Genomic DNA, 26,948 nt, shown 5'->3' with positions numbered 1-26,948 from the left:
AATGACTAGTGTTGCGCTGATGCCATTTTTTGGCCCCAATACCATACCAATACAATCTGTTGTGTATATATATATATATACAACTGCATACAACTTGGATGTAAAATAATTGCCATCATTGCTTTGTCAAGCTGCTGCCTACCTTTGTGAAAAAGACTAATATAAAGTGAACCCAGAACAACTTTTTGTTGCCTACTTGGAATGGGTGACAATAGTTGAATAAACTTTTAGCTCTCCTATTTGTCGGTTCTGGCCGATACAACACCACAATTTTAGTTCACACTAATAATGTCCACTCTAAAAAAAAACTAAACATTTTACCTTGACAGGATCCGCTGATCTCCTCAAAGCCTGGTTTGCAAACACACTTCCCAATGGGCACCAGCCATTCCCCTTCTGTGCTGCAGTGCATCCGTGGTGGCTCATATAAGGGGACAGAGTTATTAACACAGTGGCCAACCACCTCAACCAGCTGTGAGGCCTCCGAGGCAGGAATAGTGTCAGGAAATTCAGCCAAACTCTTCACCAAGAACGGGCAGCGTTTGTAGAATACCCGCACCGACACTAAAGCAATGCAGGCCCCTAAATCTTGAAAGGCCAAGTAGAAGCCCTTCCTGGTCAAAGGACCCAAATCGCGGACTTCTGTGTTAAGCTTCATGACACGGTCCCCCAGGTCGAGCTCGGTAAAGCTCTCATCAGCTGCTATGGTATCAATTTTGATGTATCGGCTCTCTTTCATTGCCCTGTCTTCTTCTTCAGTTATACCAACACCATCACTCATCTTGCCTTCCTCCATGTCGTCCTCATCACCGTCCGTTTCATAGTAATACATGTTAAAAGTCTCCTTGCAAGTCCCGACCCCACCAGGCAGGCTGTTGCAATCTCTAAGTGTGAACTTGAGTTCGATGTATACTCGCTGGGCACCCTCAGTTAAAATCCAGTTAGTGTGAAGCCAATTGTTTTGGTTCTGCTCCAACACGCGGCACACTTGGTAGGTGTGGATGGGGGCATAGTCTTCGTCTACTTCCCCAATCTCTTCCCACTGTGGTAAAGAAAAGAAAGACAAAGTAAACATCTAGGGCAACTCCTTTAAGTGAAACTAATTTTTCCTTATTTTTTTAAGTGTTCTAATATAAATACACATTTTCAAATATGTAAAGGAAAAAATAATAGGAAATATACTGATCTCACTTTCACAAATTACGTTATCCTGCTAAACGCTTGAGGTGCAAGGTGGCTTTACTTGAAAATAAGCTGCTCTTGTGCATCTCCATCAAATCAGTTTTAGGATAAATATCAAGGCATTTAAGAGTTTTATATGGATGAATATGTTTAATTAAATCCCAGCGTCATTAAAAACAGTTCAACAAAGCAAAAATGTAAACACGGGTCAATCAGCACACTCTCAGATGTGGGGGCTGCAGCATTTAGATGGGGAGCAGCAGCCTAGTGCTTAGGGCATAGAGCTTGGAATCCTGAGGTTCTGATTCCGAGGCCCACTCCCACAGACTGCCACGTTGGGTCCCTGAGCAAGATCCTTAACCCCACACTGCTCCCCGGGCGCCCCACGATGGCAGCCCACTGCTCCCCAAAAGTAAATTTCTCCAATGTGAGATCAATATTATTATTTATATGTGAGCAGCTAAAGGAGCTCTTACAGCTTGTGGATATTTGCACTACATTTCAAGGATCCAGTGCTGTTTGTGAAAGAAGATTTAGTTTAATGGATGGTATCCAAACAGCATCCATAAAGCTCTTAAAGTGGCATATTTGAACAAATATTGGAGTTAGGACAGATAGATATAGAGAAAATAGATTTAAAGCATATTTTTAAAAATTCTAGTGACATGTAGGTTTTTAACTGTATAGATATTAATCATGAAATGTTTATACTGTTTATACTTTGTCGTAGAGTTACAGGAATTTATACAGTGTCACAAGCTTTTCATTTCATCGTAAAAAATTTTACTATCTTATGGGAACAAGTTATATCTGAATCATGTAATGTCTTATTTCTTCCAGAGCAGAACCTTCATCCTAGCCAAAGCAAGACCTAAATATATAGCAAACTACACATCTCATGAAGATTTCTTTTTTATTTTGTTTTTTATCCTTAAGTGGGCCAAATCACTTAAATTAAAAGTAAACTAATCAAAAGGACTGCTGTAATACATATTCTTTTAGTAAACCATGTAACTTTCTATAATCCCAGGTGTATAACTACTTTATAATTCGCGTGTGGCCTCAGTGTGCACATCTGATGTTGCTCACAGTGGTTCTCAGTGTACTCTGGGGGTTTGTGTGTATGCTCAGTAGCATAAAAAATTAGAGGGAACCCTGTTTGGACTAAGGTGTAAATTGAGTTTAGGTTGGGTTAGGTGTGAACTCATAATGGTTAGGTGCAGGGTAAAGGTCTCTGGCTGCAGAAATGCGTAAAAAAATGAATTAAAATCGATGGAAACTCCCCACGAGGATAGAGGAACTTGATTGCGTGTGTGTGTGTGCGCGCTCCTATCTGCACATCAGAGTGAGGAAAATTTTTTTACGATTTCACCATCAAATCACCACCAAATCAAGGAGTCAAGTATTGCAGTTTGCTACAGTAGTCCCTACAAGATTTTTTTTTTTTTTTTTGTCAATGGTTACAGTTAGATCTAAGATTTTATCTAATTTTATTAATAATTCCCCAAAAGTGATTATAAGTTAATTTCTGCCCATGTCTGCAAACATGTAAATTATTCTGCAAGCATTCATGTGTGGGCCTTTGTATCTGCATTCACACTAGTGCGCGCCTCAGACAGCAGCATTAATTCCCTCTGAGGGTCTCCTGGGATGTGGCTATTATCTGCATCACTAGCACTCTCCCATGGCTAATACAGGAGCTTCATTATGTCACTGTAATATGGCTAGAGGGACAAAACTATGATCTGGTGTTATAGCTTAATAGCCTATATTAATCAATCCTTGCAGTAGATGATCTAAAACCTTCTGTCTTTGTCTTTTCTCTCCGTCTTGTTCACCATCTGTCTGATACTTTTTTTTTTTTTTTTTAGCTTGCACTGCCGTGGTTGAGTCTTTTGTTTTATGGACACCATAAATCAGCTGCTCAAGCATTTTTGAGAGACTGTGGGTAATTTATTTACTAAGACATTTCTGTGTAACCAAAATCACATGCTTTTGAGATGGCATTTATAATGTCTTGCAGCACATTTTTTTAAATCTTATTGGAAAAAATTTATTTTTGATACAAGGGCGTGTGAAAGAAATCAATCAGTTTTACTAACAGACAATTTCAAAGTACAAGATCAGAAATAAGTGCATTACAGTATATTAAGAGGTATGAAGTCTACGAGACAATTATTTGCATGGGTGTGAGCCCGTGTTTCTTTGAGACTTCAGACCAGTTACTACTAGTGCAGACATAAGCTTCTTACTGGTTAGATCACACAGATCCACTGGGCTGCTCTGAGCTTTACACAGCTTAAAAAATACACCACCCACACACAAAGTTACTGGGCTACCAGCTATTATTGGCATCCCAGCATGCTATTGAACAGATGACCTTCCATTTTTTTTGCCTAGAGCCAAATGAGTTCAGCATCCATGAATGTCATTACTACAGAGAGTCTTCAGAATCTAGAGTCTGGCTGTTTCTGAGATTTTTAGCTATAAATCTATACATGCTTTAATGCAAGTTGAATTTAATTATTTTAGGTAGATAAAGTGCTCCATGCAACACAGTACAATTTACATATCTGCCTGAAAATAGAGTAGAAAATTGGATAAAGTGACTTAAACACTTGACTTGAATAATTTAGTTGAAATATTTTCACTTTGAGTTAATTACCGTAGTTGCTTTTTAGTTAATATGCTGGGCTGTGCATACAGGCCGATACCTGTTAACAATCCAATGTTACTGCTGAATGAATAAACCGTATACCTTGCCATGTGAGTTAAGGCATGAGGCTTGATATAAACATTGTTGCTCATTGTACTCTCAGCCGCCGTCACTCAGGGCTCCATGTGTCCTTAGGCGCTTATCAAAAATTGTGGCATTTAGTTTACCAAGAATTTCACCAACCCTCATAATTTTCAAACAGCATACATTGCTTATTGCAGTTGTTGTTGTTGGGATACTAAGTTTGAAATGTTTCCAAATAGCAGACTTGGCTCGATCCGGAGGTTGCACATTGTTGCTCTGTGTTTGCTCATCATTGGCTGCTCTGCTGGATCAGAGTACTGGATCAGCTTCCTTTACCAGATATCAGACCCAGCTATTTAGTCAACATCAGAGCAGATATCCAATCTAAATATCAGATCAGTACATAAGATGATGGTTGGAACAAACAAAAAAATAAAACAGATGCAGATTCTCAACTTATCAAACACAAACTTTAATACAAATGTGAATTTGCATCTCAGAGATAAAACATTTGATGTCAGAGCATTACTGATATAACTCCAAACTTCCCTGGTTGAAATTTTATCTTGTTTTAACGACTACATTTCTATGTTGGGATCCAGACTTGGCCGAGTTCTACATTTTCTGCTTATAATATTTATGAGGAGTTTGAATGCTTCTAAATCAAACTGGGATCAAATAAATATTTGAAAAGAACACGGATAAAAAGTTTTGGACTATAAACAGAAATGTTGTTGAGGTATGATAAAGCTTTGTATAAAGGACTTGAAAAATATTACCTAATTTGTAAAAAGAAAAGGGTACTGGAAATTTTTCAAATTTATATTTACAGAAAAAAGTTAACAAGCTGACCGGGAAATGTGCATCAATGTTTAAATGTGAATTAAATTAATGTAAATCCCTTTTTATTGTTCCACAATGGGGAAATTCACTCTCTGCATTTAACCCATCCCCTTGAGGGAGCAGTGGGCTGCCACTGTGCAGCACCAGAGGAGCAGTGTGGGTTTAAGGGTCTTTCTCCACAACCATAAAGGGTTCTAAGAGGGAAAGGAAAGGTCCAGCTCTTATTGTTGATTTAAGTAGCAGTGGTAGTAGCACCTTGGCTTTAATTCAGTATCAGCAACAACTGCTTTATCCTGACAACATGGGTTCAGTGTGTTTTACAAACCATGTAAAACACCATTCAATTTAAATAACATTCCTTTAATGATTATATGACTAAATAGGTGTTGTAATGCATTATAAATAAATTGCTAATTCATATAACAAATAGAGACTAGGTGAAATGCATACGTCTGCAAATGTAAACAGACAACATGGTGACTAATCACCTATTTTATGCCTTACCTCATATTGAAGGGAAATTCCAGGTTCATTTGAAAGGATTGCACAGGTTATACAGCTGACACAATAATCTGAGTGTCTGGACTGCCTTTTTTACATGTATATTTGGTGGTTACATAATCAAAAATAACCTCATCAAATAGGAATCATCAACAGTGTTGAATACCGAAAATATTGTACGGTCTGACTTTACAAGCAAATATGGATACTTGAAATAAACAGCTAGCACAAAGCTCAAGCAGTGATGTTCTTGCTTTACAATAGTTGGAAAACATAAATATTGGATTTTAGTTGTCTTAAATTTTTATAAAAATGCATTTTATATAGGGAGATATAATAGTTCTTTTGATTCTCCACTTTATGCTTATAAATTGAAGCATTCTGCGTATTATGTGGGGCTTAGATCATTAGATGTAACACAAAAAGTCTTGCACACTGCATGACATGACTAGCTAATATATTATGTCAGGACAACCCATAGAGTTAAGTATGGGATTTGGTATGGTAATTTTTTCCCTTTTAGAATTACATTTAATTACTTCCGATTAAATAGCATAGTATTGCTATATTGTACAATAAAAAAGTAAATGTATGCTTTAATTTAACCAAGTTTTAAAAGCCAATAAAATAAGTGTGTGCTGATAAAAGCTTTACATATATATCTTTAACCTTCCACATTACCTCCTTTCTACCTCCTACTTCGCCTTTTCCCAACACAACAGTCCCTATAGGCATCCCTGCAGAGCCTCATTAGTGTGTCTGTTGAGTTTTTCTTACTTTAAAATGTGTGGCAGTGTGACACTTCCATCAGCAGACCCCCTGTGGCTGGGCTGAGTGCTCTCCCAGCTCTAATTCTATAAAGCCGTCTGTAACTTATTATTACCACCCATTACCGTTGACCATAGTGACACTGTAATAGAACTGTTCCTTTGGCTCCTTGCACAGACAACATCTCACCACCTTTTTCTATTTCCGTCCACATCTTGTCCTCCCCTTATCTTATGTGATTTTAGAGATTTTTTTAATTTGAGCCACATCTATTATCAGTTCCCTTTGTGTCCCTATTTCTCCATTTTAATAATTAAATCTCACATCTAACCTAGAAATACTACTCAAAGGTCTTTATTTGTCTACAACCTGCAAACTTCACATCACAACTTGGATGTTGAGATGCTTCATATACTTCATAACATCCAACATTTTTACTCTTATAGTCGTAATTTTGTTTCATTATCAGTTGTCTTACTATTTTTTGTTATATATTTAGTCATTTCTATGTCCTTGTAATTTTTTTAAATACAGATCAGCACAGTGTCCAGAAAGCTAATGCAATATGCCATGACAACAAAAACAAAAACAAGATGTAATTCTCAATGAACAAAAAAAGTCAGATTAAAATATGAGTAAAATGAAGTCTATCTCAGTCTATGATGGTATGTTCACAAAAAACACAAATGGAATAAAGCTTTAGCTGTTGCTCACTTGACATTTCATAAACAATTTGAATAGACCATGTGGACAATGCAGAGCACGCTTCTTCTGGTCATGGACAAATAGGAGGAGCTTCCATTTGTTTGCCTCTTGTTTGCCTCTATTCAACTCAATATAGCAGACCTGGATTTTACTGAACAAGACATGGTTCTGTATTTTATGTGGAAAGATCAACGATGGCCCCAGTGTCCCTGGGTTCCAGATTCTTCCGAGATGCTCCCAGCTCGAGAAGTCCCAGAGCTACGACGCAAACACTATCTCTTCCCATGGTAGTTCTGTGGGTACAGGACCCAAAACTGATATCCAGCTTCAGAAACTGCTCATTCTGACAACAGTGGTAAGGTGAGATGGTGCTCATGACCAACAGAGATGCAGAGCAACTTGCCCAGCAAAGAGCAACAGGCCATGCAGAGGCAGCAGGCTTGGACCAGCTGTGGAACTACAAGACGACGATGAATGATGATTTAATCAACCGTCCGTCTTGAGGGGTTAAGTAAAATTGCTCTTTTAAAAAGCCCCCCCACAAACCTCGAAGGAGCTTTCCTTACTTTATCGTGTGTCAACATTAGTTTATCTATTCTCAATTTTGATTTAAATAAGCTCAGTTCCAACTGGGCTTTTTCACCCTATCTCACAACCAAATCCGTTGTTTAACAATTGACAGAAATTGACAGAAAGGTCAATTTTTTCCCCAATGCAATATATGCTACACCTGGTCCTGCTTTCCCCGTTTCTGGCTGTCCACTTCACTATAGACCCATCTTACTTCTAAGGAAAAAAAAGGACACCTGCAAATCCCTTTTTATTCGCAGAGCATATCTGAGTTCTGTAAATGTGTTGAAAACTCATCTTACTCCATCCTGGATCAGATGGCAACTTTGTCCTTTTGCACTAGAATACAGTTAGATTTCCCTTTTTCTTGTGTGGAGTCTGTGATGGGGTTTGAGGTACACTTGTGGCTAATCTGATACTGAAAAACAGTTGCTTATGTTCTCTCGCTAATGCGGTAATGACAGTAAAGACTTTACAAACAAGCCAAGTAAATGGAGTGTGCAGAAAGTCACACTCATGCGCACCTCCAGAGTATGTAACCTCAATTACTGTCTAATAAAATGAATATTGGGGCCTATAGTGGCTAAAAAAAAAAAATACAAGAAAGCTCATTTTCCCTGACAGGAAATTGTACTGGTACCTATGGGAAAGAAAAAAAAAAAAAAAATCTGAATGCACCTTTAAAAAAAAAAAAAAAGAAGGCGTAACTGATAATTGTTTTGTCCTTTTTCTTGTAAATGGTTATCATACCTAAATACCACTGCCCAATTTCCAGTTTACTACCAAATCAAACTCATGAGATAATTTAAAACAGTTTCAACTTAATAAACATGTGTTCTAAACAAACATGTTTTTTTTCCCCCTCATATTGACCAACTTAAAGTTAGACATTCAAACAATGTGCAACAGACTGGCTAAAACTGAAAAGTACAGCTAAGCTATGCACAGCTTATCCTGAGAGCTCGGTGTATACTTCACCTACACCACTTGAAAAAGTAAAAACAACACTGGCAAATCTTAAAGAAAATCTTTCATCTTCTATAAACCTTTGTTAGCATGCTGTTAAAAAGCAGCTTCCTTTTTTCAGCAGAGGCACCCATTATGCACATGCTCCCAGCCTCTGCATGGTTTCTACAGTATCCTCAGCATGTTTGATGCTTGCCTGTCCTCATCTACGCTCAATTAAGCAAACTGAATCAGTGAAGGCGCTGGATGAAAGGGACCTTTATGACTAGCTGTTCAGTCAAGCAAAACGCAGATTACATCAATTTAGAGCACTTTTTGCCTTCTTTTCTTGTTTTGCACAGAAGACCGGACAAAGACCGAATGATTTGGTGATTTTCTCAAAATCACATCAGGTAGGTACCTTATTCTTCGCTTAATAGTACAAACAAACCCTGTAAAGGACAGGGCTTAAAATACATGTGGTAGTTTTGTTAATGTAAATCAAAAACAATGTTGAATGTGTTCTTGTGCATTAACTGTGACAAACCCTTTTTTCCCCCCAAGCTTGATAAACTGTTCTGAAACCTGCCTTCCAGCATTTGGGGTTTAAATCAAAGCCTCATATTAAGATTAAATGTGAGCCAAAGCAAATTTGTTCAAATATTGCTTCATTACATAACAGCATGGCATCTAAGAAAGTTTGAGATGACCTGTTTATCAAACATGGGTCTCAATTTAAGTTATCAAATACCTGCTAAATAGAGCTTGTCTTTGAAATTAGTCTTAAAAGAAAGTCTAGATGCTCCCAGCAGCTAGATGTCATATGTTTGTATTTGTTTTTATTGCAAACCTGATATGAAGTAAGCCTGCAAAGCCAATTTCATCAGCCTTCTTTTGTCACCACTACATTCTTGGTGTCTGCTTTGTTGCAGGGCCTTTACAAAACCCATCAACGCTCACCTATTGATGTTTGGATATGGAGTAAAATGGCTTGGGGATTTACTGCACTGATGGGTTGTAAAGGAATGAAACTGACAGCAACTGAAGTCTTTATGGTTAGATCTATCCTTTTTATACAGTATTCTTTGAGACATTTTTTTAGTATTTCTAGGTATTAATATTCCTTAAGATCTAGTAAATAAGAAGCAACCACCTTGTGTCAACCACTACACTACAGCCAGAGCCAAGCCAATCTGTGACCTCTTTAAAAGCAATGTAGGAACAAAAAACAGTAAAAATAATACGACTAAAAAGACATGTTGACAACAAAAAAGTCCCTCCTTTCATACATTTTTTTGCAATAACTGGCAATCATAGCTTGCCATAGAAGTAAAGGGAGAATAGTGTATTGCAGGCCTGAGCCAACACTAAAGTGTTTAACATGCCTCCAAATGTGGGCTTTTTTTCCTTCCACATGAAGCCTATTGATATTCGTTTTCTCATTAAGATCCCACTTAATATTATGCATACAATTGCTGATGATTACTAGTAAGGTGGTACAAATTCCAAAAAGGCGCATACTAGTTATCATTTTAAGAATCAAGCCAACTTATACAAAAATCAGAGACTCCAACTTAAATAAATGTATACTCAGTGAATTATGATGCAGCTCCAGAAGAAGGTATTTTTTTTAAAAAGATAAAAAGTACCTTTTCAAATAAAACACTATAAACTTCATTAAGCCCACATTTCAGTTTAATTAGTGTGATACACAGATATATCTTTAAATGTGTTTTTGTTAGCTGTTAGTAAAAATAATCTGAATTAGCATGTAAAACACACTGAAAAGACCCAGTCTGTTTTTGATTAATATAAAATAGATCTTCATTTTTCCTTCATGTTAAAACATCTTCAAGATCAATGAACATATGCTGCAGTATCTTACTGTATGTATAAAAAAAGATAAAGCTTTCTTGAAAGTAATCTATCCTGATGCAGTATATGGATGTAGGATATTTTGGAAATAGTTTAAGGACGCATATGTCTTAAAATAAAGAATTGAAACCTTATTGACGTCAAATTAATGGACAAGTTAGATTTTTTTTCACTTGTACTTAAAAAAGCAGCAAAGTATAATTTCTGAACATTACAAAAAGAACTTTAACTATTAAAGTCAGAGAAAACTTTTTTGCCATAAGTTGAGCTTGCACACTTCAACTGAAACAGTCTGTCACTTTTTTACAGTCTGGCAGCTCTCCCTTTACTGCCATTTTCTCTACTTTCAGCTCATCTCACATAACCCCTCAAATTGCTGTATCACATTTCCAGGGGGCTATTTGCATTATGGTCCCATTATTGAGGCTTTTTTAGACTTTTTTCATCAGTCAAAAAACAAAAAAAAAATCCTTCTTGAATCATTAATAGTTTAAGTTCACATTCATTTAATGTAAAAATGCAGTTTACTCTATAAAAGACAGAATGCTTCTTTTTAATTTTAAGCTACATTGGAATTTTTTTTTCTACCGTCACATTTACTATAAGATTTAAATAGCTTTTATGCAGGTTTTTGTTTTATTATTATGTTTTTTTTTTTTTTTACAAGATTAGCACATTGCATATTTGTCACATCTAAGCGCAATGAGCATTTACTTTTTTAATTGCTCAACTAAATGATACATGTATATGCATATACATACATATTTGTGCATCTATTTATTTTCTACATTCATTAAACCACTTTACTGCCAATAAATGCAGAGGCTGGTGCATCACAGTCACCTGTACCCCTCAGCCGAAAAAAGGTGCAGAAATATTCCTCTTTGTCCCCTTGAAAATTCTTTGCATATTGAATTTTTTGTTGTTGATGTTGTTGCTATGCTCTTGGCAACACTTATCAGACAGATAACCAAATAAATCCCATGCAAAGGGATCCATGTGCAGAGCTCAGATGGTGATGTATTTTTACAACAGTGGTGATAGGATCACTCCAAAGCAGCGGAAGAGTTTAAAGCTGCCAGACTCTCCAAAGTAGCTTTCGAGTGATAAAAAGTTTTGGGTAGTCGACAACTTATTCAGCCAAGACTGGAAGTGTGAATATGGACATTTGTGTGTGGAGGGGGAGTGAGCTACAGATGGGATGCAAACACTGAAGATAAACTGCAATTGCCAACTTCAATTATGTGCTATTTAACCCACCAAAGAGGGATAATTTCTCTGTTGGTGGGGTGTGCTAGAAATACAACTCCTTTAAATTCTACATTTTCAAATATTTTCAAGCTGGCTGAGGTTTGTTTAGGGATCCTTCCACACAGTGTTAGTCATATATTTTCAAAGCTAATAAAAGCTGGATCATTTATACACTGTCATGCAAACTACTTTCTTTTACTCTGACTGTGCTTCTATTTCATAACATAAATTAGATAGAAAATAACCTAGTATTCATCTTAAAGTATACGTAAATGTTAAGAGATAATGGGAATTTCATTTAGAGAATTCAATATCTCCTGTTTCTTATTTTCCCTCCATCTACCTCAAAGTTATTCACGTCTGGTGGAAGAAACACACACAGACACACAACTTAACATAATCACTTCCTTATTATGATTGCGCCTATGCCTGCTTTTTCAGCTCTATCTTTCCAATCTAAATAGCAGCTTCAAAGTGAGCCATGATTTGAATATCCATGGGAGATAAAACGCAATAGTCAGCACCATCATCCTGGTGGGTTATTGCTTCTTAAAAACAGACAGAAACTATGTCAGATTTTTCAATGATAGCTAATGAACATAAAAAAAAAGACAATTTTTCTTCCAATTTAATGGAGAATTTCAAAAGTCTGTGGTGGATGATATCTTGTTAACCCAAAGGCAGATGTGAAAATTAAAAATGTTGCTCAAAACAATATTCAACATTTAAGACCATTAAGGCAACATTAAAATTCAAGTGTAAATTATAATGTTCTATCGTTCTTTTTTTTTAAGTGGTAAAATATGGTATGGAATTACGTTTTTACCACTCTAGCAAGTCGTGCACTAATTGGCCTTCACTTTGGGAATACTTGGAGACGGATATTCAACTTTTGGCTTGAGAATAATCTATTCCATGGGGCCTTTCAATATCTTATTCATGAATTCAATTTACCCTGATAATGAGGTAAGGGTTTCTCGAAATTAAATGACCTTTAATCTCCATAAAGAAAATGAAGCACTTAAACTTTATAATGAAGTGGGAAGTATGGAGTAGGTTTTGACATACCAAGAGATTAAATGGAAAACCTGGATGAGCAACCCCTTTTAGAACCCCCCCCCCCCCAAAAAAAAAATAATAATTACATAGTGGCAGCATAAATGATAATGCTGAAATGTATAAAAACACAATTTTCACTTCATTCAGAGCCACATGGTTCTTGTGAAAAAAAAAAAAAATGCTCAGTGAGAACCTAAAATAGATCTCTTTCCTCTATTTCTAAACAGAACCAAGATAAAAAAGTAAATATTACAGTTAAAAAAAATAAAAATTATATAATATTATATATACACACATATATACACACATATATACACACATATACACATACATACACACATATATTTATTTATTTATTTATTTATTTATTTATTTATTATCATTAGTTTTTTTAATGTTTAGACTTACCCCATTCTTTGGATAAGCCACCCATCCAAGGTCTCCCATCACGGAGCGAGAATCTAGCAGGTTCACTTTATCAAACAAAAAAAAAACAAAACAAAAAAAATTAATAATTTACAAGAACAAGAAACATCAATCTTGCAGTACTTTTTAGACCTACAGGTTCACTCATCACTGATTTTATGGACTCAAAGTATTTTACAGACCAAACTACAAAAGGTAATTTCTCCTGGTTTTAAATCCAGTAAACCGGTTTTGAATACATGTCTACCTCAAGGTTATATTTAATCTCATGTTCTGCTTTTCTGGGTATTCAGCATTTCCTGCTGGAAGGAATGTCACTTTATAAAGACATAGAAAACATGGCCCATGTGGCTTACTTGACCAGCTACAATACTCTGCACCAATGGGAGGCCAAATTTTTCATCACAATTTTATGAAACTGAATGTTACTAAGACTAAAACATTTTTGTGCTAAAGTGACAAAGGTAACAATGCCAAGCCACTAAGCATTCAGGGCCAGCAGGTGAAGCAGATTGGGTCTTTCAGACAATTTGGGACAGGACTGAACACCAAGCTGCCCTTTAAAGTGACAATGGCTGAATCCCAAACCACCCCCTAAGCACTACCCCTTAACTACTGAGTGTCACTCCCAATGAAGTCACACTCCCAGATGTGGAAGGCGCCTAGATTGTACTTTCAAACGAAAAATTGAGAATGGGACGGCCTCTTCCCTCCGACAGAAAAGGAAAGCAGTCATTGGCAACACAGTGCTGCCACCTGTGCATAACTGTCGCTCTGTGGTGCAGGTTCACATGAAATCAAACATTTCCTCCTTTCTTAAAGAAAAATATATGCAGTCAAATCTATTTGAAAGAGGACCATCCATTTAGGGATTGACTGATTTGATTTTCTGTCAGTGTGAAGAAGTTGCAGCAAACCAGTGGATCTTGCATTTGAATGTACAGGTTTCCTCCGCCACTATTTCGCCTTGACATCTGCTGCCAAATTCCAGCTAGCCTGCACTAATGAAGACTTGATATTTAGGGGATGAATGGTCCACTCGCCCTTCCCATTACGCTCTTTGGGAATGGCATTTGATGTGGCGGACACTCCGGGGGAACGCGAAAAGGGAGGGTTGGTGTTCAGGCGAAGTGTTTAGGGGCCGTCCTGGGATTCAGCCTATATCTAACTTTTGGCCACTAGGCCAGACACTTCCAGATTTAGCACCCCTGAAGGCAACTGTCATCTCTGCACTGTCACAAAACTGAAGTCTCCCTATGTGTTTTGGAATCTGATAGCAGACCACTTTGGAAATCATGGTGTTACTTGTAAATGCAAAGCCACAATAAAATAATCTAGTTTAAAACCTACATCACAGAGCAAAAAAATATGCCGAATCATAAAAGGGTCATGTTTGTTTGTTTTATGTCATTTACTTTTAGCTTAGTTAGCTCTTGTTTTTAAGCAAAGCTCCGCCTCCCAGAAAGCGGTGCTCTGAACCACTTGACACATTTGGTGACAGATCTCACCCTCTTTAATTATACAGGTGATTTTTTTGAGAAGAGAAGCCAACGTGAAGCATTGATATGCTAACCTAGCCAGCTGGACTCCTGAGATGTAAATATTCCATAAATGTACATTAGCACCGTTTCAGGTCCACCAGACAGGAGGAACAATAAGCAGAATTTTCCGAGAATTTTTTTAAAGCGGCTCCTAGCGCCCATCTACCAGTTTGGTTGCAAAAAGATTTTAATCAATAAAAGTTTGAGAGAATCTTTTCTGTTTTCTGAGATTCTGTTTATTCTTTTTTTTCCTAATTTATTCTCCAATCATTTTATCTACTTGCAAAAAGTCCATCATTAAATAAGCGCAGCAGTTCAAGTTTCCCTTAGAAAAACATTGAAATCTTTACATCTATCAAGGATCAATAGTATAGTAACTTTAACGAAAATTTTAAATAACCCTGAAAACAAAAGAGATAGTTGTACTGTTATTTAATTTAGCACTCAAGACTATTCTTCCCTTTCCCCCTTTTTTTTTGATAAATGGAGCCTAGGTGGAACTTCAACTGAAGAAACTCATTCCTTTCCTAAATCCACCAGCGACACAGCTAATCAGCTTAGAACCACACCTCCATGAAAGCCAATCAGCATCCAAAGTTCATCTTAAAAGGCCTCCGATACGCACTTGTCTGCTCTTGTGCGCAGGCGGTGGATGCGCTGTGTGACTTAATTCATATGACACCGTTTCAACCCACCTCCAGCCACTTCTCCACCTTCGTAGCTAAAACTTCATCAGAGTGTCATTCCTCCTGGACCTTACTGCGTTGCCTGTCTCATCTTAACCGGTCCAGCAGAAGGCCGCCATGATGAGCCTGGTTCTGCCAGGGGAGTTCTTCCTCTCCGCTGTAACTTCATGCTTGCTCATCATGGGCAGGTTCCCTCAACCCGTGTTATTCAACTGGACTTCCATCTTCCAGGTCCTTGAGTGAAGCTCTAGTATCAGCTCACGCAATCCACTGGATCTCCCCATAAAGCTCAGCATACCGTCTCTCTAACTAGCAGTCTACAGACTGACCAACTTCATCCATCTCCACTAAACCACCAGTTTCAGGCCTGGGGGGAAACAGCCCTGTTCTTTGATCCTGTTCATGCATATCTATCAAACTTAAGCTCTATGTTTCCTGCCGAGGTCTGAGCGCCAAAGACAAAGTAATTGTATCAATAAATTTCTCCTTATTGTGTTTTCTCTTTATGTGAGTTTTTCAGATTGAAATATAGTAGAGATAATAAATAAAACACATCTTCCAGTAAACTTCCCTGGCTAAGATTCTCAGATAAAATTTGTCGGGAACAACCTTAGGACCTGTGGCAAATGTACTGTCACTTATCTTCTCCACCTGCACAGCCCGGATATTTCTTCTGCAGCAAAATTGCTGAGGTCTCAGCAGAAAATAGCATCTGACAGTGGTAACCATGACCTCATAGCGGGAGGTTTTAGATGCACTTTGTTGGACTTCGAAAGTCAAAGTGAGCATGTCAACCAGCTGGAACTTGTCTTTGCTGGCTGGTGGGAATGGTTCAGTGCACGTTAACGAACAGACAGTTCTCACTGTAAACACACTGGCTGGTGGAGAAACAGGCAGGTGTAAAGACTTAAGCAACTTTGACAAGGAGGGAAGTCTTTTTTTTCCAGATGACTGGGTAAGGACAAACTCTCAGCAGCAGTTTAACAAGCCCATCATAAATTAGAGACACGTGATAATAGCTCTGCCGTTTGTCTGTGTTTGCTGCAGCTTGTAGTAATCATAAAAGCATTTCATGTTCTGGAGTCTCGTATACTTTACCCCTTTTTATGATAATGTTTGTGTAATCGAACAATAAAAGTTCAAGCCAGTCATCTGTTATCTATGGTTAGACCTGCAATAAATAAATGAAAAAACTCAACACTGACATCAGAAGAAAAGATAAACCATCATACAGTCTTTTTATTTTGAGTGTTTAACATTTCGGTCTTATCTAAACCATTTCATAACTTTATACGTTGTGTGTAATAGTAAAATTCCAGACAGAGTGAGGCGGCAATAACTTTTCAAGTAGATGATCTTGAATTGAAAAAACAAAACAAAAAACAACAGACCAAGTAAAATTTTATTGATTTTTCACACTGCTGTATGAGTGCAGTTTACACAGGAGATCACATACAAGTCGCATATATTTGGAAATGTGAACGGCAACACAAAAAAAAAAATCAGATTTCCGAAATTGAGCATCAAGGCCTGTAGTGTGAACGTAGCCTAACAGACTCAAAACTTCTTGACCTCGCTCTAAGTTGGGGAAACCGAAGGGAATCTGTCTTTTTCCTCATAAACAGAGTAAGAAAATTAATTTTTATTAAATAATTGTGCGGAGAAAAATCAGCTGATATAAAAAAAATAATTAAGTGAAGCTTTGCTGAGTATAATTCAGATTAAATCAAGCTCATCAAATAAGAAGGAAATGTAATTTGAAGTTAATAAACCTTTTTTATATTTAAAGTGATAATTTATCCTGCAGGGTATGCATTAAACAATACTTTATAGAGGTGCAGGCTTGACGTGGTGCAGTAAAACATGTATTTATCCAGAGTAGTGATTTCCTGCAGTCCTAATAAACAGTTTCATGGAAGTGAAATTGTCTGACCTGAAACAATAACCATTAGCAACAGAAAAGTGATTACATTTTTAAAAAGAAAAGACACCCCACCTGTTAAAAACAAATTGCTTCCTGACTAGAGCCTGAGGCAAATTACTGATACTTTCTGTTTAGAGATGCAAAAAATTAATACTCCCCAAAAAGTAGAAATGACAGCAATCACCAAAGGATAATGTTTATTCAGCAGGTATACAAACAGCTGTCCAGTTACAAACAACTGACATGCAAAATCTTTTTAGTTATAAATGGTGCAATCAGCACTGTGAAAAAAGAACAGCCTATCCTCAGATGTAAACAAAAGGAAAGCTACAATAAAACACCTGCAGACACGAGCGCAGAACAAAACACGAGGACAAAGCTGGCAGTGTAACAAAAGTACACTTCCCCTCACTCACACCGCGTCTTGCCGTCTGCACAGCTCTGATGAGAATAATAAAGGATGTCCTTAGGAGGCGATTAGACTTCTAATTAGGCCATAAAGAACAGATAAGTGATACTGAACTAGATCATAAGGGATATGTTACCTCTTTCACTCACTCCAGCTCTCCAAGGATAAAACCCGACAAGTCGAAGCTCAGCAGTGACAAGCTTCTATAGAATGTGTTATTAAAAGTCATCAGTATTGAATAAATGGAGCTTCTCAAGTGACATTACTTCAAGGATAAAGATTTAAATTATGCTGAAGACTGAGGCGATTCTCTGCCTTGAACGTGCTTAAAATGTTTCCTCAGATTCTAGTAAGATATGAGCACTTTTCTCATTAGTTCATTTACCTTAATGATTCTTAAAATGTTCTTCACAGTGAAATCTGTGTGAGACAGTACATCTTTTTTTTTTTTTTAGATACCTGCTACTAGACAATTTCTACCTTTCTTTACCTCCTGCCAGTGGATTGTTCAATTTACACGCTAGCTTTGATTGTTCTTGCCTAAGTGGTCTGCTACCATCTGCTCTCACTGTAGCACAGACAGGCCGATATAAACTCCTCTCATCCTGCTGTGAGAAATTTTTCCTTTTCCTCTTAATTGTGTTGAATCAATAATGCAACAAACATTATTTTCTGTATTTCATTTCCCCAAATATTACCAGCCTGAACCAGATAGGCAACTGGCTCTGTTTCCAAACATTCTGTAAAATTAATCAATTTCAATAAGAATGAATTTGCTTTGGGAGATGAAATTAATCACAGAAGTGTGCAGAGTTTTCCTTGCAATGATTCGTCAGAGGATTCATCCTTGCAAGAAACTATTTCCTTATATGAAACGAAAGCATCAGGAGTATTTTTCTCATTTGATGATTTTTTTTTTTTTTAATCTTCCAACAAATACAAAAGGGACTGCTAGTGCTTGTTAGCAAAGAATACCATTGAAAGGTTAACTTATTAAAGTAATTCATATTAAAAAGTGAAACTCATAACAGGGAATCATATCCTGCAGATATGATATAAACCTTTTTTAAAGGGTTTATACTGTATCATGGGGCAGTGATGATTATGACCAAAACTATTATAGAGAAGTCAGATTGAAAAAAGGTAAACGCTGCAAAATCTGGATGTCCATATGTCCATGAAAGGAAGGAAAACCAGTGATATAAAAAGCTGCATTAGCAACAAACATTGTTAGATGTTGAAGCAGGTCCAATAAAACAGTTCGGGGGCATTAATAAGTTCTGGGTTGCAAATAAATCCATAGCTTAAAGAATATTCAAACACAGATCTACCCAGGACCTTACTGATAGCTAAACATGTCAGAAGCTTCTTAAATAAACTGAGGGGAAAACAACAACAGGGAGTCTTTCCAAGCCCTTCTGAAGTTTACTAATGATTTTGACTTGTAGCCTGATACAGCCGGGCTGAATTTCAGTCTGGAACTGTAAACTGCAGCCGACTCTGGCCTGGGAAGCAGGATTTTAAAATGCGTCACTCTCAGTGCCTCTCTATCCTAAGTGAGAATGAGGTAACTTTGAAACTTCAACAATGGACAGCTGTAGAGTCATTTATTCTTAAAATTATGCATTTGCTGTATCCAGCTTGACATGTTTCACGGACCTGAAAATTACAAAAAGAGAGCATGTTGTTTGGAGTTTTTGAGTCACATCCATAGTTATCTGATTGATGGTGACCCCAATACTCCTGCCTGTCACTACCTGATTCGTCCCAGAAGCAGGATCCGTATCATCAGCTTATTTGCGCATCTACTACCAGATATACATCCAGGTTGCCTTCAATTTTACTTTGTAAAAAAGAGCTAAATTACATTTTCCGCTCCCCAAAAATAGTAGTTGTACTAAACTATAATGTGTTAAAGGTTAATTAGGTATTTCCTGAGAAAATAAAATAAAATCATTTTTGTTTAACCCTCGTCTGTGCCCGATCCGTACCGGAAACGGAATCATACTCTACTTCTAACTTTTTCGGCTTTGGATTTAAACATAAATCTAGTCTTTTTGAGTTTTATGTTTTTCTTCCGTGTTAACCTTATTATATATAGTGCTTAATCTAAATAAAGAAACAACTAAAATGTAGATAAACATGGTTTAATCATATTTTGCCGTACTGCTTTGAGCATGTCTGATGACGACGTCAGACAAGCAGTTTAATGGAGAAAATGCAAAAAGCATTAAATTGTCTCAGAAAAGTCATAAAACATTTTTAAAGATGTGTATAAGCATAGTGAGAATTAAGATAGAGTTAAGGATAGAAATAAGTAATTTTAGTGCCATTAGTACCATGATACCATACAATAAACCATTATTTATAGAAACCCGGATGTATATCTGGTAGCGCATGGGGTAGTGACACTGCCTTTGAAATCCAGATCTACTAGCCCTATATCAGACTTATATGCCTTAGTCTGGCTGGTCAGTTTAAGAGTCTATAGGAAGAGTTCAGAGGAGCTAAATTGCTTAGGATAAAATTCCTTCTCTCAGTGATCATTTGAGGATCCATGTTATCCACTGGTTTAGGTCCACTATGTTTTACCGAATCTAAAGTCAGCGAAATTGTTTTATATGACTTAATAATAAAAGAGACTTTATTTATAGTAGGATATAATGAAAGTAGATATATATACATACATTCAATTGATTAATAAAATTACTGTTCTACATTGTTTAATATGCTGGCTTGACTTAAATCTCATTGATAATCTATCAAGTATGATATAAAGTAAGATGAGGTACACCAGACCCAACAATGCAGAGACATTAAAAGCTGACATAGAAGCAACTTAGGTGTTTTTAACACAGTACACCACCATCACTCGGTTATCAATGCAGTAATTTGTGCATTGGGAATGAGCAAATATACCAAACAGTACTGGACATAATTTTAGATAAGGCAAAGTCAGTGTAAAAAATTACTTTTATTTGTCTAATGCAATTTACATATTTTTGGAGGATCAAATAAGCCATATTAATAAAGAAATAAAGAAAGTAATATATGGAACAAAATAAATTAATGTGTAACTATAGAAATTGTTATAAAAACAAACTAACTCTACAATACCATAAATGTAGCATAAAAAAGTTGTTCTGATATTGAGACAAAAAAGACATACAGTAGTCAAAGTGTCCAAAAAAAGCTTTCCAGGAAAAAGAATCTTCTAATTCTATGTTAGCTGGCTGATTGTTTTTTTTTTTTTTTTTTTTTTATCTTCAGTTAAATTAGTCAAATGAGGGAACAGGCTGATTTAATTATGGGCTCTGCTCTTTCCTTTAATTATGCATGCAAATCTATGATTATCTACCACAGTGCAAATATTAGCCAAATTAATCTGGAATTTTTGTTGAACATCTGATTCTCTCTTTATGTAGTCAATATTGAGTGAAAAATAAAAACAATTTAAGAGGCCAAATTTTTAATATGATAAAACAGAGACAGATAAAGAGTTGGTAATTGGAGACAACAAAGAAAACAATAATGGCTAATTTCAAGACGACGAACACCAAATGTCAAAGCATTCAACAGCATCTCTCTCATTTTACTGTCAAAAGATAATTAATCTAAAAGTCGAGGTCTCGCGTTGTTTAGGAACAAACCTTTCAAATGATTAACTGCATACATTTTCTTGGGAAGTCTATGTCTACACTGTTCAGAATAGTGACAAACTGTGTCTCATCCTATTAAATACAGAAAGGTAATTCCTTAACCCCTGGTGAATAATTTCAACCCTTGGAATCCAGAAACAAAGACATAAACCAACACAATGTGGCAGGATTTCTGAAAGGTGCCCAGCAGACCCCCTTCCAGGATGCTTGAAAGGCCACTCATTGGGAGACACTTTTGTGAATCTAAACTCTGACTAAATAAATCCATCATGGATAAAATACACAGACTGATGGATGTTCCCCATTTCCCAGATAGCTTAATGCTGTCTACCAGCTCCGAACAATACCCTTTATCTAGCCCTATTAAAATGCTGCTCACTATGCTGACAAAAGCTTCCCAAACAATACAGCAGGCCCCTTACCCAAAAATGTTTAAAATATGTATAAATTTACTTTACAATTAACCATGCACTGCTAAGAGATACAGATAACTCAAAAACACCACAGGGTTTTGGTATTTCGTCAAAATGAAATATTAAAAAGGGATGATTTACCCATATTACCCAAAGTAGAAAAGGAAAACCTGTATCCCAACTGCAAAAATAACCTCTCAGTATTTTTAACATGCTAATCACTTTAACTAATTTCTCTGCTATTTTGATTTTAAAAAGATACATTTAAGCAAAACTGAATAAAATATCAAAAACTTGACAGGAATTTCCAAATGTGCAGAATATTTTTTTTCCCCCATGACCTGCCTTTGATAGAGTAACATGACTGATATTAGCTTGTTTATAAGTATGGCTACCTGCTTGGAGGAGGGTGTGTATTAGTATTATTATTTTTTTTCAATGGCATTTACAATTCAAGGTGCATATAGTGGACATATTGGGATTTTTATTTCTAAAACATGTATAGATACATTAATTTCCTTTTTTTTAGATTACATCACCATGACATGATTGCAAAGTACTCAGCATTCCTAATTCAATTCAATGCACAACACATCATCTGAAGGCACTTTACAGTTCACCAGATCATACAGTCAGATTGATTCATAGTTTTCTATCTAAGGAAAACCAGTTGATTGCATCGACTCGGATTCAATCCCTCACATTACGCATGCTTGTAGCGACAGTGGAGAGGAAAAACTCCCTTTTAACAGGAATAAACCTCCAGCAGAACCAGGCTCAGTGTGAGCGGCCATCTGCCGAGGCCGACTGGGGTTCAAGGTGACAGAAGCAGAGAAACAAAAAGCAGCTGTAAATTGGCACGGCTTCATATTAAGTTAGCGTGTGATTTTTGGTTCCAATTGAGCGGCTCAACAACAGACTGCTTCACTTCCTGAGCTTCCATGTTAGAAGTATCAGTGTTGGGTTACATTTTGTGGGGTTTTTCCCGGATCTAAAAAGTTTCGTCTGTTCAAAAATGGAGAGAAACAATGGTTCCTTAAAAGTATTTCCTCCATCACAAGCTCAAGGAAAACAACCGTCTAGTTAAAAGATAACTTCCACTTCCTGCTCATTTTATGTATGCAAGCACGTCATTACTAAAACATATCAATAAAATAAGTAAAAAACAAATTTTTGTTCCTTATAAAATCAAAAGGAGCTATTCTTAATACCAGGTTATTAGATGATTTAGAGTTTAACTTGGGTGTCTGCAGTCAGAAATATAGCACATAATTCACATAATTGAATGAAGACACATTTGATTTAATTTTTAAATCAACATTTTTTTATAGTAGTTGCCAACAATTAAAATGACAACACAATGTCTTAATATCCAGTAATAAAGTGAGCAGCTCCAAATGTTTGGTGAAACTGTCTTTATCATGGTTACGTTTATCTAACGTGATTTACTGTATTTTCCAGATCTGTTTTCTGTATATTTTTGCTCCACAGTAGTTTTTAGGGGACAGCTGAATACAGTACTGATACTGTCTGGTTTATTCCCTCTAATCCATTTCACCGGATATGTCAGGCAATATACTTATGAGAGAAAACTTTGAAAATATTAAAACAAGCCAGTTTATATGGCATTCTATGGAAAAGACTAGCCTAGTTTGAGAATTGATAAAATTATGCAAATCGTGAGCAATTTTTAATGCAGATGTTAATATTGAAGATAACATCTAATGTCACAGCTATTCAATTTATGGTCCATCTCAGCATGGAGCAGTTAGAGAAACACATATTACATGTTTTAGAGTAAAACATGTAATGATGTATGATTAAACTAGGAAAAAGCATTTTAGAGTGTATTAAACGATATCCATTAAACTAATTTGTTCATAACAAAAGTTAATTTAATTTCACAATAAAAGCTGCCAAATGGTATCATTAAGATAAAAATCAGCTACAGATGTAACTCCAGTAAATCTTTGTTCGCATTCATTATGAGTGAATTCTAACAAAACTGTAAAGTAAAATGTCGGGTGTATAATAGATGAATATGTGAAAAGATAAGATCTCTGGGAAGACTTTTATTTTGAGAAAAGCTTCTTAGTAGCAGCAGTGTTTTGGTTTATCTACAGCTTTAACATGTTTAGAGACAATGCTAAAGCCAAACTTGCAAGAGTAAGGGAGTTTTTTCACCCTCAAGCAGTCGTTGCCAAAGAAAGGCGCATCTTAGCTGTGATCATCAGGAAAAAGAAGGCTTACATTAGAGATGTATGGCTTGGGGTTTTTCTAGCCAAGATCGATTTTCAGTTTTTTTTAGGGTATAGGCTGTTTAAAGTCCATATATGAGCTGTCAATCGCAGCAAAATCGGCAAATTCTGATCACTGCATCATTAGTTTATACCAGCTTGTAAAAAGAAAAAAAAAAAAAAAAAAACTTGAAACTTAAATATTAAGATGATTTTCATTTTTTTTCCCCTTTTCATTAATATACTTAATGCATCTTTGGCATCTACATAGTTAGTTTCTTTAACACAATTGTTCCATGTCAGAGGGTAAGACTTGAAACAGTTTTGTTAAAGTTACTAAATATGCTTACTTATATGCAAAAGATGAATGTAGTATCATGTTCACTATGATCTAGAAAATAATTATGGGATAAAAGACATCAAAATTCTGATATTTGACTCATATTATCAGAAAGCAGATTTTGAATACATGGACCCAATTAAATACAGTCTGATTTAGTAGCATGCAGTTGAGTTCCATTGTGTTTGCACACACAATGAAAGAGTACTTGTGATAGAGCTAATATATACTGGGCCACCTTTAAGGGGCAATTAAAAAGTCTATTACTAGATTAGCAATATTTTATGCTGTAAAAACAAGTTAAGTCCTGTTTTTTGTATTTTTTTTTGTACCTAAATCAGCATAGAGGATAAAACAATAAGAATTTAGTTTTAGCAGTGAAACTTACAAGACCTTTAATCAGAAATATAACAAAACAATATCTTAATTTAATACATATGCATTTAATTATTTAAATTTTTAGTAGTGAAAGTCCTATTTATATATATTTTTAAAAACACAAAAAGTAACCCAGTTAAGCTACTGCCCACTATGACATCTAATAAGTGGGAGGAAAAGCTGGGAAATTAATATCTTTTAAAAACTTTTTTTTTTTAAATGATACAATGATTTATACAATAAGTTGTTGAATTATTGAAAATAAGAGCACTGTAGTTGGAATAATGGCTGGAATCTGAATACATGCTCCAGAAAAATGTTTCAGACAACTCCAGACATTTGTGCTGTTTAATGCGCCTCTGCTGCCATGTCCAAATAAGCTGGTTATCTGACATGTTCTGTTCAAAGGTCCTCTTTTATTTCTCCCTTTATCGTGTTGGAACACATAATCATTAGTGGCTTTTGGTACAGCTGTCATAAATTCACCTGCTTCAATGACAGCAGACAGCCACCTTCTTTTGTCAAAACACTTGAGTCTCAGGGTTAAGAGCGCTTGAGAGAGGCTGAACACCTTTAACTGAGTAGATTTAAGCAGCCTGTTCAGGATTTGGTGTCATTAACCCCGAAGCGCATCAGTGGCTCTTTACCTTCATTTGCTGGGACGCACCAGGCTCCCATCAGTGCCAGACTCCAAGTCAGCGTCCATCCCACCGGCCGAATGCCACAACTCCTCCAACGAGATTGCATGGCGCATCCAAAAGAAAAAAAATATATAAATGAAATGAAAAGCGGTGCAGGTTATCCCTGAAAAGCTGCAGCTTCAATCAAGATCAGAGAGGAAACGGTGAGAAAAGCATCGGTATTGTTCAACCTCCGCTTGAGGAGGTTCGGGATCATGTTCTGCTGAGACCAGAGGAAGGTAATGAGGAGCGCAGTGAGCTCCGGTTTGGGGAAGGCGGGCAGCGCGCCGGGGGGCGGAGTAAAAGCACGAGGTCTCTCCAATCACAGACCACCCACAGGTGAAACCTTGCTCTGTGCGTAATTCATGGGACTGCTGTCCAAATGACCGTCGATTTCCAGAAGCGTAGCCAGACATTTTTTTATAAGGGTGGCCAGGTAATAACCAATGCAGACTGAGGGGGGCCGAAAGCAGATCGGCACCAGAACCTTAGGGTCAATCTACTCTACACTGTTCCAACAGGAAAATTATGAGCAAACATCCATATTTTCTAAAAAAAAAAAAAAAAATACAAACTATACATTCCTACAGCCTTTACTAACAAATAGAAGCATATTAGATTAGATTAGATTCAACTTTATTGTCATTACACAGGTACAGGTACAACGAAATGCAGTTTAGGTCTAACCAGAAGTGCAATAGCAGCAAAAGCAGGATACATAATGGTTCCATAAATACAGGAAATGGGTTTCTACTGAATAAATATAGAGGTGAATACCATTACAAGCAGAATCTTACTAATAGATGAATATAATATATAGAAAACCAGTGTTATGAACTAAATTTACAGCTGGATATGTACCGAATATAATATACAGGTGGATATTACTATAAAAAGGGTTTTTACAGTTATGTACAATAGCATATATACAGATGGATTTTACTATAAAATGAATAAATAAAGTTTGGACAGAAGCTATCTAAATTAAAGTGCAGTGGAAGGTATTTGCATATTACAGTATACATATACAGTATATATATTTTAACATCTGTAATTTCTAGATGAAAGGTATAGTGGATAAAACTCAGCTTTGAGTTCTGGGGGATAAATCTTTTCCATTGTCATCACTTACCTACTTGTATCAATAAACATTAAGCATAAAATTGATATTTACAAGCGCTAATATCTACATACATTGATTATTTGATTAGTTTTTATTAAGATTGTTATTTATCTTTGATTTCACTGAAAAATCCTTGCTGAGACACATATTTTTCTCTTTACCCTATATAAAACAAAATTTAAAAAAGAGCATGAATTCTGTACTTATCATCTTTGATGTTAGTATATTGATGTGTATAATTAACCATAAAAAATGAAATGTATTGAATATTCCACTTGAGAATATTACTGCTGCCATCATCTGTATTGGGGGGGTGGCCTACCTTATATCCCAAGTACAATTTATTGTATATAGTGTTTTTAATCCCTAAGAGAAAATGCTCTGTGAACTAAATGAGTCTTATTATACATTTTTTAACGACAGGATATCACAAATGCTTCTAAACAGACAAAATGGAGAAAAGTACACAGTACAGAATGTGAATACAACATAATCATAAATGTATATCATACAGTAAAGCTAAAGCCTAACTGAAAGTTTATTGAAATCTAATTTCTTTTTAATGATGTTTCAAGGGGAGTGCCTCATCAAAAAGGACACCTACAGTACATTCCTAAGCTACCCTTCTCTGAGAGTGAGTGTTAAATCACTTGTAGTATTTTGATTTAAGACATGGGACTGTCCAGTCCAAAC

At 36.2% G+C, this 26,948-nt stretch overlaps 1 protein-coding gene across 1 annotated transcript; it reads right to left on the bottom strand.

Annotated features, from left to right (window-relative positions):
- Positions 1–321: 321 nt before the first annotated feature.
- On the bottom strand, positions 322–25,344 carry LOC107104934 (ephrin type-A receptor 5-like; the record flags this gene model as incomplete). Its single annotated transcript, XM_015405052.1, has 3 exons — positions 25,100–25,344; positions 12,848–12,912; positions 322–1,042 (listed from the first exon to the last, which is right to left on the bottom strand). Coding segments are annotated over exons 1-3 (886 nt in total), but the record flags the coding sequence as incomplete, so codon positions are not given.
- Between the last annotated feature and the right edge of the window lie 1,604 nt (positions 25,345–26,948).

Source organism: Cyprinodon variegatus, unplaced genomic scaffold (genome assembly GCF_000732505.1).
Source record: "Cyprinodon variegatus isolate N-32 unplaced genomic scaffold, C_variegatus-1.0 Scaffold1962, whole genome shotgun sequence".
Classification (NCBI taxonomy): Eukaryota; Metazoa; Chordata; class Actinopteri; order Cyprinodontiformes; family Cyprinodontidae; genus Cyprinodon; species Cyprinodon variegatus.
This window is presented reverse-complemented; position numbering and strand designations above follow the sequence as displayed.